Source organism: Hibiscus syriacus, unplaced genomic scaffold (assembly GCF_006381635.1).
Source record: "Hibiscus syriacus cultivar Baekdansim isolate YM2019G1 unplaced genomic scaffold, ASM638163v2 tig00111238_pilon, whole genome shotgun sequence".
Taxonomy (NCBI): domain Eukaryota; kingdom Viridiplantae; phylum Streptophyta; class Magnoliopsida; order Malvales; family Malvaceae; genus Hibiscus; species Hibiscus syriacus.
Window position 1 is genome coordinate 1395707 of NW_024063030.1, and position 14433 is coordinate 1410139.

General features: G+C 33.5%; 1 protein-coding gene and 1 pseudogene across 2 annotated transcripts; one reads left to right on the forward strand and one right to left on the reverse strand.

Moving 5' to 3' along the window:
* Window positions 1-373: 373 nt before the first annotated feature.
* On the reverse strand, window positions 374-8754 carry LOC120156878. Of its 2 annotated transcripts, none has more exons than XM_039168143.1 (20): window positions 8268-8754; window positions 7429-7753; window positions 6928-7116; window positions 6731-6814; window positions 6458-6517; window positions 6186-6230; window positions 5435-5634; window positions 4998-5185; window positions 4727-4907; window positions 4439-4565; window positions 4136-4333; window positions 3948-4037; window positions 3406-3468; window positions 2943-3017; window positions 2817-2867; window positions 2466-2543; window positions 1819-1953; window positions 1262-1369; window positions 898-963; window positions 374-696 (listed from the first exon to the last, which is right to left on the reverse strand). In XM_039168143.1, exons 2-20 carry the CDS (start codon window positions 7735-7737, stop codon window positions 628-630), a joined length of 2316 nt encoding a protein of 771 aa, XP_039024074.1. In that variant the 5' UTR covers window positions 7738-7753; window positions 8268-8754; the 3' UTR covers window positions 374-627. The 2 variants fall into 2 exon arrangements, with proteins under 2 accessions (XP_039024074.1, XP_039024075.1); XM_039168144.1 differs by having other exon boundaries at window positions 4727-4853; window positions 5040-5185; window positions 8268-8752.
* Window positions 8755-11812: 3058 nt separating this feature from the next.
* Window positions 11813-13615, forward strand: LOC120157219 (annotated as a pseudogene).
* Window positions 13616-14433: the final 818 nt, after the last annotated feature.

Consider the following 14433-nt stretch of genomic DNA (forward strand, 5'->3'; position numbering starts at 1 on the left):
CCTTTTTTCAAAAAAATAGTTTGGTCAGCAGAAAACAAAAGCCTTTGCTCCCAAACTCATTCACCGTCTTTTTTTCTTGTGCTCAAGCAGATTCACGTGTCTTACTCTCTCGAACTGACAGAAGGAATTTAAAAGAATCTCTGTGCACGAAATTGCTGGTGGTCCTATTAGAACTGCATGAGCTAGCATTATGGTTTAAATCAAGCTCGATCGTAAGTTTCGAGAATTCCATGAAATTTATTGACACTTTTGTTGGTATTTAGGAGACGAAGCAAAATGGGAAACCAACAATAACCATGTCCTTGAAGAAAAGGGTATAAAAACATTAGATTTGACTTAACCTGCATATGCTAAATTTCCACTATTCCTGCTACAACTTGATCAAAATCCCATTTCAGGATAATATCTCATTGAAGTGTTATAATCTTTCAATTTCATGGTGCCCAGTAGAAAATGGCAAGGGGAGAATTGGGTCCAAGGAAAAATAAACATATACTTTTACAAAACTATAACATTCTTTTTGGGGGGCTGATATTGATAACATACTTTGACATTATACAATCATTTCTGAACTTATGTCCAAGTTACAACACTGGAATAGCAGGCCCTCTTTGGATGATTGTTGTCCTATTCCTTCTGGATAAATGAGAGAACAAGATCTGTATGTACAGTGAAGAGTTGTGTGTCTACAAACAGCTGAGAGAGAGAGGGGGAGAAACTGTCAGTATGTATATTCCAAACATGCTAACATAAGCACCTTAAAAAGTGAATATGGAAATAATCATCCTGAACGAAATGAAAGAAGATGGAAACAAGGTCCAATATACTATAATTGTTTTCAAATCAGGAGCTGAGGCAAATATCTAGAGATTTAGTCAAGGGAAATGAGGGACTCACCTTCATAAATGGTCGATCACGACTGGGGAATGAATCGATGAAACTCTCTTTTAAAAGCAATGATACCTGAACATGGAAGAACTTCAGGATTTTATCATTTGTTTTCAAACAATACAAGGTATCACAATAAAACATAATACTGCATTATACAACTCCATCCTCCTATGCAATCAATATTACTTTTACATTAAACTTGTAATTTGGATCGGGTAACAGCAATATCTATGATAGAAAATCCTAAAAAAGTTGACAAATTAGTGTATGACAACAGCAGTAAAACAGCATAGTAGGTTTGTCCATATACCAAAAAAGCACCTAAAGAAAGCTGCTTGGCTGAAATATCTGAATGCAACGGAACACAAACCTTATCATTGTTCAACTGTACATTTGTAATTGTGTGTGAACGCATGTTAGAGCAAAGCGAATCCAAGTATGATCTTAAAACCGAGAGAAAACCTTTAGCAGCTTCAATCTAATCATTAACATCATCAAGACAACAATTAGCAAACCACTGAAATATGGCAGCAGCACTTCATTAGATGATTTTGAGCAAACAATCATGCAAAACCCAAAATGAAACAAACAGGAGATGATTCAATGGTTCATATGGATATTTTACCGATAAAGAGACATGATCAACTTTATAAACTTCAGAAATGGTGGTAGTGTGTTTCCCCATTAAAAATGGTGGTAGTCTAGTCCACCTCAAGATGGTAGAAAATATAATTTCTAGTTAGACCTCACAATATAATTGTGAACAGTTGGTATTGCAAAATTTCAGACATTAGTTAACCACACTCATGAATGTTTGAATTGCATAATTTTTCATGATACATCATAAGTGAAGTTGTTAGTAATAGGTCTTTTGGATTTAAGATTGATTAGAAAAACCAAAACTGAAATGGGTGACAAAAGGCATACCTGCACATCTGTGCACTCGTATACTGGTCTTTTCCTCCCCAAATAACTTTCACCAACAAGCTTTGCATGATAAGGACTTAAGCATGCAAAGAGCTCCTTATGCTGTGGCAGTTGTGGTATTGTGGATGCCTTTATCTATCACATCGTGCAATGAGAAAATTAGAACAGAACAGAAGTGCCCAGATCTTAACCTAAAATATTTCTCAAGAACAAATATCCTCTTCAAATGCGGAATGGAAACTAGAATTTTGTCTGCTGCTTGCTAAGCAAGAAAACAGGCTTTTACAGTGTGACTAACTTTTTCCTCTTGATCTGAGAAAAATCAAACTGATCTATGAAAATTATCATATTTTTTAATAGAATAGAATGGAAAATATAATATTAAATACACACAATGGTAAATAAAAGAAAAAGAAAACAAACCATTCAAACAATAATTTGGCAAGCACACTACCCAAATATAATTTTTTTTAAAAGAGAGAAAGGAAATGCAAAGAAAGTATAGTGGACTCGTCAAACATAAACACTTCTAGCAGCAAAGGAGATAATATTGAAAATAAAAATATAGAATATAGAATCTAAACTGAAAATTATGAAATTACATTATTATGCCATATTGTAATGCAAACATCAGAGAAGATGCAAACCTGGTTCCTATTAGCATCAAGCAGAATGACATTGGCCAACTTTGACTGCACTTCGCTGGTTTTATTCTTTACACCAACCTAGAGATGAGTAAAATTTAATTGACGAGTACTTCATTGAAAACAAATTTATGGGGGAGATAACTTATTCAGAGAGATCTTATTACTTTCCAGGTAATAACTAGAGAGAAACCTTAGCCAAGAGACTTTATGAGTTCATATATGACAATAACCAAGTCTTTTCCAAGTATGTAGATTCAGTTAAAAGAGTTAGGTGACCCGTTGTGCACTGAGCACTAGTGCAATAAATAAAGCATGCAACATTAAGGCTTTTTTTTCTTTCTGAAAACTTACTATGTAAGGAACAGGCGCATCTAAAAAGTCTAGCATATCATCTGGCAAAACCTGCAAACTTTTGAATGTAAGTACAGAAAAATATGACTAGTCTAAATATCAGATAAGATTGTTAAGAGATTATACCGGCATCAAGAGGCTTTGCCATTGGAATGGACGGATCAGAGGGACAATTGACAGAACAAGAGCAGATAAGACCCCCTGCAAATTTTTAAAATCTAACATAAATCCAGAGGTTCTAAATTTCTAATTATCACCACTTAAGGAAAAAAAAAATACACGAAATAATCCATATCATTCAAATATAATAATATAAGTCATAAACATCAAACAGAAACTCTCAGGAAAAAAAATTAAGATGTCGTCTTGAACCCAAATCCATGTGAACTCCAAGCTACAATCTAATTATAGAAAGTTCCAAGCTAATGGATGCAACTAGCCTCAAAGGACGAGGAAGGAGATACACTTGTTTTAAAGTTAGGAATGTATAATAGCAACACGATCATCCGGTTTTAAAGTAAAGAGCGGTAGTTAAAACATAGTCAACTCAAAATAGATTACCATTATTACGATGATATTTAATCCATACCAAATTTGAACAAACAACCACAATCTGTTTCTCCAGCAATGTTGCAGCAAAGACTGTTAACACCTGTCGAATAAGAAGAACAATTCAGCAACCCTCTCAACAATCTATACAAGACCAAACAAATTGAAATCACTAATGCTCATCATATCTTGAGAGAACAACTCAATGACACACATGCAAATAAATAAACAGATAAATGGTGATTGATGATTACATCACAATATAAAATAGAACAAGGTTTAAAAAAACAGGTCATAAACAACAAATTCTACGATTTAAATCATGGTTGGACTTCATAGATTACGGAATAGAAACAAAATTTAGAATCAATAGAACATAACCGTCATTCACCACTAGATATATAGGCCATCTCAAAAAAGCATAAAAAAATTATGTTAAATCTTTAAAATTTCACATTAAAGTACATGAGCAAAATTTATTATATGACATCCAAAAAGCCAAGCATTACATTAAAATCAACTTGAAAGAAAACCTAAGGCAGCATGCTATGCTTCTGTAAATAAGCAGGGACACGTATTTACATGTTCAAGCCGCAGAGATCCACATGTGCATGCAACAGCCCATGTTGACATAGCGATTGATTCTTCTTCTGCCAAAAGTGCAGTGTATGCCTGATAAAAGAAGATAATAGTGAGATGGAATTTAACCATCAAACTTGAAATGAGGAATGCACATTATCCCATCCCATGAAACTAATAATCACGGTTACCTCAGCAATTTCAAGACTTGTATTGCAAGATCTCAAATCAATGGTTGAGCCAGCAATATGCAGAACTTGTTCATCAGGTCTATGATATTCCAGTGGATGAAGGTGCTCCAAAGGATGAAACCTGAGTTTTGAACCCCTTGTTGGACATTGTAACTGGTAATATTCACACAGTATCTGCAATGATCCATGATTGTTTGCCTGGAAATTGTGGGGAATTACTCTCTATGATGTAGAAAAAAAAAGTGGGGCATGGCATAAGAGTAAGGTTAATAGCTTAAATTACTAAACATGGCATATTCAAACCTTAGCCCATTCAAGGATATCAAGGTGATCACTGGAATCTTCCTGGCCAGAAATAGATGCCTCTTCTGTTTCTGTATCATCAACATCACTCCTCAAATTCCTGTCATCACAAGGAGAACCTTGAAAACTGCACAGAAAATAAATATCGAATATATCAAAATGTTACCTGAAAGATGAGACTCCTGAATGTGAAGGACCCAAAAGCATGCTTCAGCAAAACAATATAAAACTAGTTCACCATGTAAATGTCCATAAAAATGATACTAGGAGCATTGCAAAGCATTCTACCTGCAAGAAGACTCGGAACTTTCATATTGATAATAGCGCAGAAAAGGCAGAACCGCATTTGTCAAATGCCGTTCTGCTGTTTGCTTATTTGTTGTGAAATCATCAACATCAGTATCACAATCTTCAGGAAATGCACCACTAGATTCTTTTTTTCTTTTAAATGTCTTCGTTTCCAGATCAACTGTAACAACACTATCACAATTAACAACTTTGTTTGATTCAAAGTCCCTCTCAAGCATTTGATGGTCCGAAATGTTCCCATCATCAGTACCTCCAGGTTTAGAATCTTCAGAACTTAACTCGGAGGTTCCAGTCATTGCATTCTGCATATCCTCCATTGCTTCTTGCTCCGTTAAGGCATCATCCATATTTGCTTCATTGCTATAATTCTCAGACAACTCCAAATCTATATCACTGATGCTTTTTGTTAATCGTTCCAACCTTTCTTCATCAAAAATGCTGCATGAAAATTTTAAGGAGATAAAGAAGTTATGAAATCAGTAAGATGAACTAAACCATGTTGCTAGCATCAAATCTCAAGATTTCAGTCTAGAAACTTCATCAAGTAGGACTTTTAAATAATGCATGAATCTTAACTGACGTTTCAGTCCAAATAAATCTAGATTGTACTCTTAATGGAAACAACAATAATAATAAGTTAAAAGATCCATATTATCATTTGTTGCATCTGATATTAATAAAGCACACCTATTCAGAACACCAAAGTGCAATTCAAAGCATGGAAGCCTCGAAAGAATGCAATAACATCTGCGAGTGGTCATTACATAACGACTCAGAGACGGGTAGGCAGGTTGTCTATCTGAAGTCAAGGAAAGCAATCCAGAGGGCTTTTGTACTAATTCTTCAACTAACACACAGCATCCATACAAAGTGGAATTATCAGCAACCTAGAGAGAAAGAGAGAGCGAAAAGTCACAGAAAAGAAAACAGCTACCATGGTTTACAATGTCATGATAAAGGAAATCATAAATGAAGTAGAAATTATACTTCTTATAAACAATTGAAGATATGAAGTAAACAACAAAACACTATCTTCATTAAAAATACAAATATACACCTAATAGAGCTATAGTAAGTGATCTAGTAATTCAAGTATAGCGTACAAATGAGTAAAAGATTCAGAATACATATACTTATATGTCCCAACTCCCAATAACAATCACAACTAAAACTAAATCTGTTAGCAGAGATTAGAGACAATAACAAGGATTTTGGGATCAAAAAATAACGGGACCAAATGAGTTCAACAAAGTTCCAGAACACATTAGCCTAAATTAATAGCTCAGATAGGAGCATGAACTTTAGAATGATCATCAACATACAACACGTCAAGCTTTGATCATATAAGCAGCAGGCAACACAACTTAAAACAGAACAACACAATGAGAAAAGAAATTCAACATTATAGAAACAAATAACATAACGTTTCCAAGGTTACCTGTAACCGGAATACAAATGACAGGTCACTTTGTTTTAGGTGTTCCTGCAAGACATGAATTGTGACATGAGAGATTTAACATTTGACATAATCAAGTGATAAAATCAAACTATGCAGTCTGCAGCATTCAATTAAATAAATCTAGAACTCATTAAGATGATTTTTTAATGGTAAATCTCCACAAGAAGGACGATTGAGAAGGTACAAAGGCAAACAGCTTTATATAATCTATCATCAAAATTCAAGTGGAAGGTAGATTTTAGCAAAAATACCTGGGAAAGAAAAATTTCATTCAGCTCACTCATTGAAGGAGTTCTCTTAACAGCATGAACCTAAAATTGAACAAACTGAATTTAGAAAAACCAGCTTAAATGTGCATCTATAATGCACAGGTATATTTACGCAGGAGAAAAACAAAAGCTAAATTGACAAACTCGCTCAACTGAGTATTCACAGGACAACATAAGCTATAAGCACTTTTTAGCATGAACACTTCACACTATTAAGCACTACCGCAATAAATAGAAGAAGAACCATTAGCCGACCTCGATGCCTCCAGGGAAGCAAAAAGAAAGAAGATCTTTGTATTTAAGTGGCAGCTGCTTTTCTGGTGGATAAACAAATAAGACCTGAAAATAGAGAACAGAATCAACATCCAAAGACATGCCCCACCCCAACCACCCCCTCCCTGTCTCCACATGAGAGGCCCTTAAGAAAATGCTTGTTTATGAAGAACACCCACCTGGGGTTCGAGGCAAGGTTCGACACGAGAACTATTCTGACAACTTAGAACACTTCGCAGCTTCCCAGAACCTTCAAACTGTCTAGTGACATATTGCCTTTGAGGAGCCTGAACATCACAACTAGGAGGAAGTCCAACAACAACCATGCTCTCGAACAACCTTGAGGGTTCCTTAAAAGATCTATGATCCTGCACACTTAGAAATAGAATGTTATGAGAACAAGTTTGAGATTTTTTATTACTAGTTAAACAGAAGTATGAATATATACAAGTAAAACAAAAGAGGTTTATCGGAGCTCATATTATGCCTTGCAATAAATATATACTGAATGACAATTAGACAAGAAAATACTTGGCATATTAAGGGTTGTAAATGCTGTACTAAAATAACAGCTACATTAACAAAATTACATCCCTCGGTATTTACTTGCTGAGAAAAGTCCATACACAGGTCTGAGTAGCATTAACAAGAAAAATGTCAACTTGAATGAAGTACTGTACCAAATATTGCAGTTGAAAGCTTGCCCACTGACGCTTTTGGCTAGTCAGAATTTCCGGATTGTAAGTTCCAAGTCTCACTTCAGAGGACTGCGAGAAGCCTCTTAACACTCTTGAAACATGATGCTGTAGCTTCTGGAATCGACTACCGGTATTCTCATCTTTCAATGAATATACAGCAGATGGTCGGGGAGAATGAACAGCAGTTGCAGCTGCAGCAGCGGCAGCAACTGCTCTAGCAACATCCTCTTTAGTTGGCATGAAAAAGGATGCACTCCATCCAGGGCTACCAGAATTTTCACTCTTAGACATCCTTAATGCCACTCAACTGTTAGCATACACGAACAAACAACACATAAACATAAACAATTGCTAAAACATTGAACGTTCCATTCAATTTGACTAAAATTACTTGCTTAATAATTTTCGCCCTTCAAGTGGAAACAAAAATGAAAACCCATCTTTCAACAAATCATAATAGATCATCTAAAAATCACTGATCTAATCAAAGAAACAAGTTCAAGAAATAACTGAAATCGGCCTATGGAAAGACAAGTTACACTAATTAAACGTTTATCTTAGGTGAGAAATCATTCAGTTACTTCCATTTTATTAAAAAAAAAAACTTCAGTTACAACCTACAACAAGCTTGAGAATAACAAAGTCAGAACTTGAAACAAATCAATATTCTTGCAATAAAATAGGATGCTTCGAAAAACAGTAATTCGCACATAGTTCTTCAATAACTCGAGCAAGTAAAGCACACAAAAACCCACTAAAATGGGTACTGAAATTAACCTTGAAATAAATTAAGCATAGAAACAAAACCCCAAAATACTTGCCTAAGAAAAACGGTTTGGAGCCACACTAAAACGATTATCGTCTACTGTCTTTTCGGATCGATGAATTAAAGGGAAAAATAAAACCAACTTTAACAAAGAGAGAAAGAAAACATAAAGGGTATTTAGCAACCGCCATATAAAGAAAACAAAGCTCTCTCCTTGAGGTCAAATCCTTCAGTTATTCCCCCCCCCCTCTATTTTTACCAAAGCGAAGAGAAAACTGTATCAAGTTTCTGGTAATTAATGGAGGTTTTTAAGAAGCAAAACTAAAAAACAAAAAAGGTTTTTGTTCTCCTCGTATGCGACGTCCAAGACGATATTAAAAATAAAAATTATTTTAAAAAAGAAAAACCCAGAACCAATAAGAAATCCTAAAAGCTGCAAACGAATCAAAAACGACAACGGACGAAGTGAGGAGACGATCAGTTTCAGTTGCTATCCCTATCAGTTTCTGTTCTTGTCAATTGTCATGGTGTTGGGCTTAGAAGTTTCAGAGTGAAAGCTTATTTAAGCAGACAGATTGAGATTATGGACAGTAATGTTTCAAATTCAAGCATTGGTTTAATTATTATTAATTAGAGTATTAAATTGTTAATTTTAATTCTATTAGGAATAAAACGGTAATATTCTCTTCTTCTTTTGTGCGCGCAATGTTCTTCAGATCATTTTGATACGGCTTTAGATAAAGACACGTGGACCATGTGTGCGGACATGATCCTCGATATACGGTTCGGTGTATTTAGCAGTGTTTTGCTTTTGACCAGATCTTACTTCACCCTCTATGCCTTGGAAAAGTGGGAATCATGAAAAAGCTTTCACTTTTATAATTAACTAGGTAAAAAGTTGTCATATATTGGCTTTATATAAAAATTAATGCCGAATTATATTATTTTTATCTAAATTATTTTTCAGTTAATCTAAATATTTAACATTTTCAACATTATATTTTTATGTATTTAGACGGTTAACATCATTAAATTTCATTATAGAATGACACATGTTATCTTTATAAAATTTTAAAAAAATATTTAAAATTATAATTTTAAAAAAAGAATTTTAATCTCATTGTCACCGTCAGCCGCTATCAAAGTCATCAATCGGCCAAACATCAACCACATGTATCTGGTCAATTACTCAATGACCAAAATCTCTTACTTTTACAACCGACTGAACACCCAACAACTATATAAATGCAAGATTTCACGATCACCAGTTTTCAATTATCGTCAATTTCCATTGCAATTAGAGGTTTGAGTACGAGGTTTCTATCTTTTGTGTTCAGTCGATCACACGCCGTTAGAATTTTGATTAGTTAGCGGTGTTGATGATGGCCAACTATAGTAAAGGAATTAAAAATAGGTTATTTTATAATTCCAGAAAAAGAATGAGGTTTTTTTAAAAAAAAATGGTTTTTTAAGTTTTATTTTAAATAAAAAAATTATAGAGGTTGCATATGTTATGTAATGACAGAATTTAACGATCGTAATAGTCTAGATAACTAAAAATGTTTCTAAATGCTAGACATTTAAATTGATCGAAAAAATATTTTAGACGCTTAAATAAAAAATAATAATTTTAACAATTATTTTTATATTAAACCTCTTGTATTCTTACTTTTTACTACATTAAATATGTGTTATTTTAATATGAATAATAATTATATAATGTTAAAAATAAGACGGCGTGAATTACATGAGATCATCCCATGGTTCAAAAACGTATTTTTCTTTTTCTGATGAAAGTCTTATATGGGAGTGAATTAAAAATGATGGATCAAATTGAATAAACAAGTGACTCGGTACTTGAAAGAGGAACATTAGGCTTCTTCTTATAATATGAAGGGGTGGCGTCTGGAAATAGGCAACAAATAATTAACAGTCGTGATTAAAATTCTTTTTGGATAAATAAAATAATATATTTAAATATTTTTAATTAACGATAAATATTATATCAATGTTTAAACTTAAAATTTTAAAAGCTAAAAATAATTTTTTATTCACTAAATTTACTTACTTCGTGAGTGATTAATATTAAAATTGCCAATAGTGCTCCTCTTTTTTTTTTTGGATAAATTCTTTTTGTTTTTATCAGCAGCTGGAGAGTGAGGAGTGATGTGTCGGGGGACCATCCGACAATGACAATTTGTGTGATGAAAAATGAAGCCCACATTTATGATTGATTGCATCGAACAGAGAGGACAGGATGAAGAAGGGTCTGGGTGTGGGCTACCACATGCTAGTATTTTCACCCCTTTACTCATTATACCTTTCATATCAAAGTATCGTGCAATTAGATTTAAAATAAAAATAAAAATATTTAAAATTAACTTGAAGATTTATAATTATAGTCATAAAGATGAGAGCATACAAAGACAAGATTTAAAAAAATTCAAATAAAAAAATAAATACAAACAAATATTAATACACGAGGCAAACAAACTACAATAATATATCAAATTATTGAAATATTATAAAAAAACATAAATCAAAGCAAAGTATTGTGAAAAATCACATATATATAAATTCAATTTGACAATCCAAAGTAAGGAAGATTAGTAGGACAACAAATATGTATAATCTTAATTAATCATGACAATGTCAAATCTAATATAAGAAAAATAAATGAAAGAATGACTAAACATGTAATATTTCAAATTTTGGACTGGTGATTGAAAAGTAAATTTCGAAAGTCGGGAGAACAAAGTGTAAATTTGTAAAGTTTATGGACTAAAAATATAAATTTCCAAAAGTTATATTTTGGGTATGTAATTGAGTAGTTCAGCCCAAGAATATAGTTTTAGTGGTTTTTAGAATTTTGATTTGAAATTGGTATAAAAGTTTATTAAGTGATATAGTCTGATAAAATATTCGGATAATCGGATCGAATCGCAAGCTTACAAAATTTGAAGGAAAGGAGTTTGAGGTTATAAATTTATATTGATATTTTAATTAGTATAATTTGATGTGAATTAGTGAAATTTGGAGGAATTTTCATGTTAAAGTGGAATAGTGAAATTTAGTGACTACATTGAATTTTTGAAAAATTAAAAGGGTGAATATGAAATTGATAAATGAGATTTATATTTATTTAACGATAGTAAAATGGAGATAAAAGGATGGCATGTTGGTAAAAATTAGGATTCATTAAGGGTAATCTTGACTTTTGGGCTAAAATGGATTTTTAAAGATAAATTAAGAGATATTTGTATGGAAAACTCAATAATTCTCCTCCCTTCTTCTCCATTCTGCCGTGGCTCCATAGCCAAGGTGAGCAAAGTTTTTTTTTTCCATTTTGATCCATTTTAGTGAGATTTTGGACTAAAGTGTGAAGTAAGAAAATGTTCTAAACCGAATTCTCTACAAATTGGTATAGGTATTTCATTGTTTCATGCTTAAATGGTGAAGTGGGTATTTATGGTGGTTGAAGAGAAAGTTGAATTTGATTGAGATAAGGTTGTAATCTAGCTTTAGGAGTGTTATGGAAGTATAAGTGTGAAAATTGATTGGAAATGATTAGGAGGGACTTAATTGAAAGTTTTGGCTATGATGGGTATTATGGAGAGATGTTAAAAATTTGTTAGTTTGATATGTGAATGGTTTAGAATGATCTTAGATGCTTGGAAATTGTGTTTTGGATCAAATTAGAACTTTGTTGGGTTTTAAGGACTATTTTGCATGGTTTGAAAAGTGAAGGATTAATAGGTAATTATTGGAAAACTAGAGTACCATGCTGGAAATTATGGTTGGATTGATGAAATGTTGCATCTAGATTAACACCCAGATGTGTTGCTGGCGCCTATGACTAGATGCAGGGGTTGAATGGAATCCCAAGGGCGGCGCTTGCTGAATATTACACCCAGAGACGACTCCCGGCAGCTTTCTCATCACCGAAGTGACACTGATCTCCGACACTGGAGCAGGGTAATCTCGTAACTCAAATTCTGATAGTGTATTTCATATGAGTCTCACTCGCATTATTCCGTCAATAGTAAAGTCTCACTTAAAAACTATACATAGTAACACAAATATTTTAATATTGCATCTGAAACAATGTCGAAGCAGGTTTCCACATGTTCCAGGAATCTACAATGAAGAACAGGTGAAGGCATGGAAGACGATTGTGGATACTATTCATGCCAAAGGAGGCATCATTTTCAGTCAAGTGTGGCACGTCGGCCTAGCATCTCATTCAGGTAATTTCCCCCAGTCCCTGGGTACACATTTTGCGTTTTACCGGATATGTTTTGGGAGTTGATCACTTATAGCATGTTTTATTTGGTTGTTGACTAATGAAACAGTGTATCAACCTGGTGGAGCGCCACCGATATCGTAGACGGATAAGCCAATCTAAAAGAAGTGGAGAATTCTTGTGCCAGATGGGAGCTACGACATATATCCGAAACCTCGACCTCTGGAAACCTTGGAAATACAAGAGGTTGTAGAGCATTAACGCAAGGCAGCTGCGAATGCCATTCGAGCAGGTTAGTTAAACATTAATCATCGAATTCAATTATCGGTACATTGCCTTGAAGCTGCATTCTTTTCAATTTATGAGTTTGATCTAGTCAAAGTCGTTGTCTCAATCATTGAATAGCAGGCTGAATTTAGAAAATTATTAAAACTTGCAGGTTTTGGTGGAATTGAGATTCATGGAGCACATGGCTATCTCATTGACCAATTCTTAAAGAATGGGATCAATGATCGCACAGATGAGTACGGTGGATCATTGGCAAACTCTTAATGCAAATTGTTCAGGCAGTAGCTTCAACTATTGGTGTAGATAGAGTGGCCATCAGAATTTCACCTGCAATTGATCACCTCGATAGAATGGACTCCAATCCGCTCAACCTAGGCTTCGCAGTGATTGAGAGACTTAACAAGCTGCAGCTACAGCTGTGGTCAAAACTTGCTTATCTTCATGTGACGCAGCCTCGTTATCATGCTTATGGGCAAACCAAATCAGGCAGACACGGGAGATTAGGAAGCTTATTAATGAGGACTCTGAAGAGGACTTATCAGGAACTCTATATGTAGTGGTGGATTCACTAGGGAGCGGGAATGCAAGCTGTTGCAGAGGATGATGCAGATCTGGTATCTTACGTCGTCTTTCTTCTCAAATCCTGACTTGGTTTTGAGGTTGAGGTTAATGCACCATTAAATAGGTACATTAGGAAGACATTTTTTACGCAGGATCTCGTTGTCGGGTACACAGACTATCCATTCCTGAGTGAAGATAAAGGTAGCCGATTGTGCATTTCCAGAAATAAAATTGAATACTGTAACAGTGAACAGCCTAAATATCAGCATCATGAGTCTCACATCCACTACTATAGTTAAGGAGTTAATGTACAAAATATTCGATGACTTGGTGGTGAATTGATGAATTGTTCGTATAACAGTCGTTTAATTTTATGTATGTTTATTAAGTTAAATAAATGAGTATAAACAAAATTTTTATGTTCATTTAATAAACGAATTAATACAAAAAGAGGTGTGTTTGGTTCGTTATTGTTCACAAACAAGCTCGTTTACCCTATTTTCTTTTTTATATATATATATTTTAAATATTGGTGAAAGTAAAAACTAAATTGAATACATTGTGAATTTTGGAGTTCAAAATGTAGAACCTGATTAGTGGTATAATTTCATCATTTTTCTTTGGCTTGCAAATAAAATGGTGAAAATAGAGTGTTGGTTTGTAAACATTAAACGAATATGATTTAAAAATTTAAACTAATATTAATTAAACTTTAAAAACTTTAAAAATTAACAAACGAGTACGAACATAGTATTATTCATCGCTTGATTCATTTACACACTAACTATAATTATATTGATATATAAGTTTTCAAGTTAGTATCAACATTGAAATACTAACTTAAATATGTCTCGTGTTAGGAATTTAAGAGTGAACAAATAACAAAGTGAATTTAACGTAAAATAAGACATGTGCAAGAGATGATATTTAACATGATTCGACTTTACTTACCTTTACAGGTGAGAAGAACAATAATCTACTATAAACGTAAATATCACAAAGATAAAAGAAACACCAAGATTTTATATGATTTTTTTTTTTTAAATCACAAATAAAAGAGAATTTTTTTTACTAATATCGAGAGAAGAAGAATATAGAGGATTCCTCATAGATAACCATCATCCTAATA

Coding starts and splice junctions, on each gene's coding strand:
- LOC120156878 (XM_039168143.1), bottom strand. CDS start 7,737: ATGTCTAAGAGTGAAAATTCTGGTAGCCCTGGATGGAGTGCATCCTTT. Junction 3,018..3,405: donor TGGTTGTTTGTTCAAATTTG/GTATGGATTAAA, acceptor AAAAATTTGCAG/GGGGTCTTATCTGCTCTTGT. Junction 697..897: donor GTGATCGACCATTTATGAAG/GTGAGTCCCTCA, acceptor TCTCTCTCTCAG/CTGTTTGTAGACACACAACT.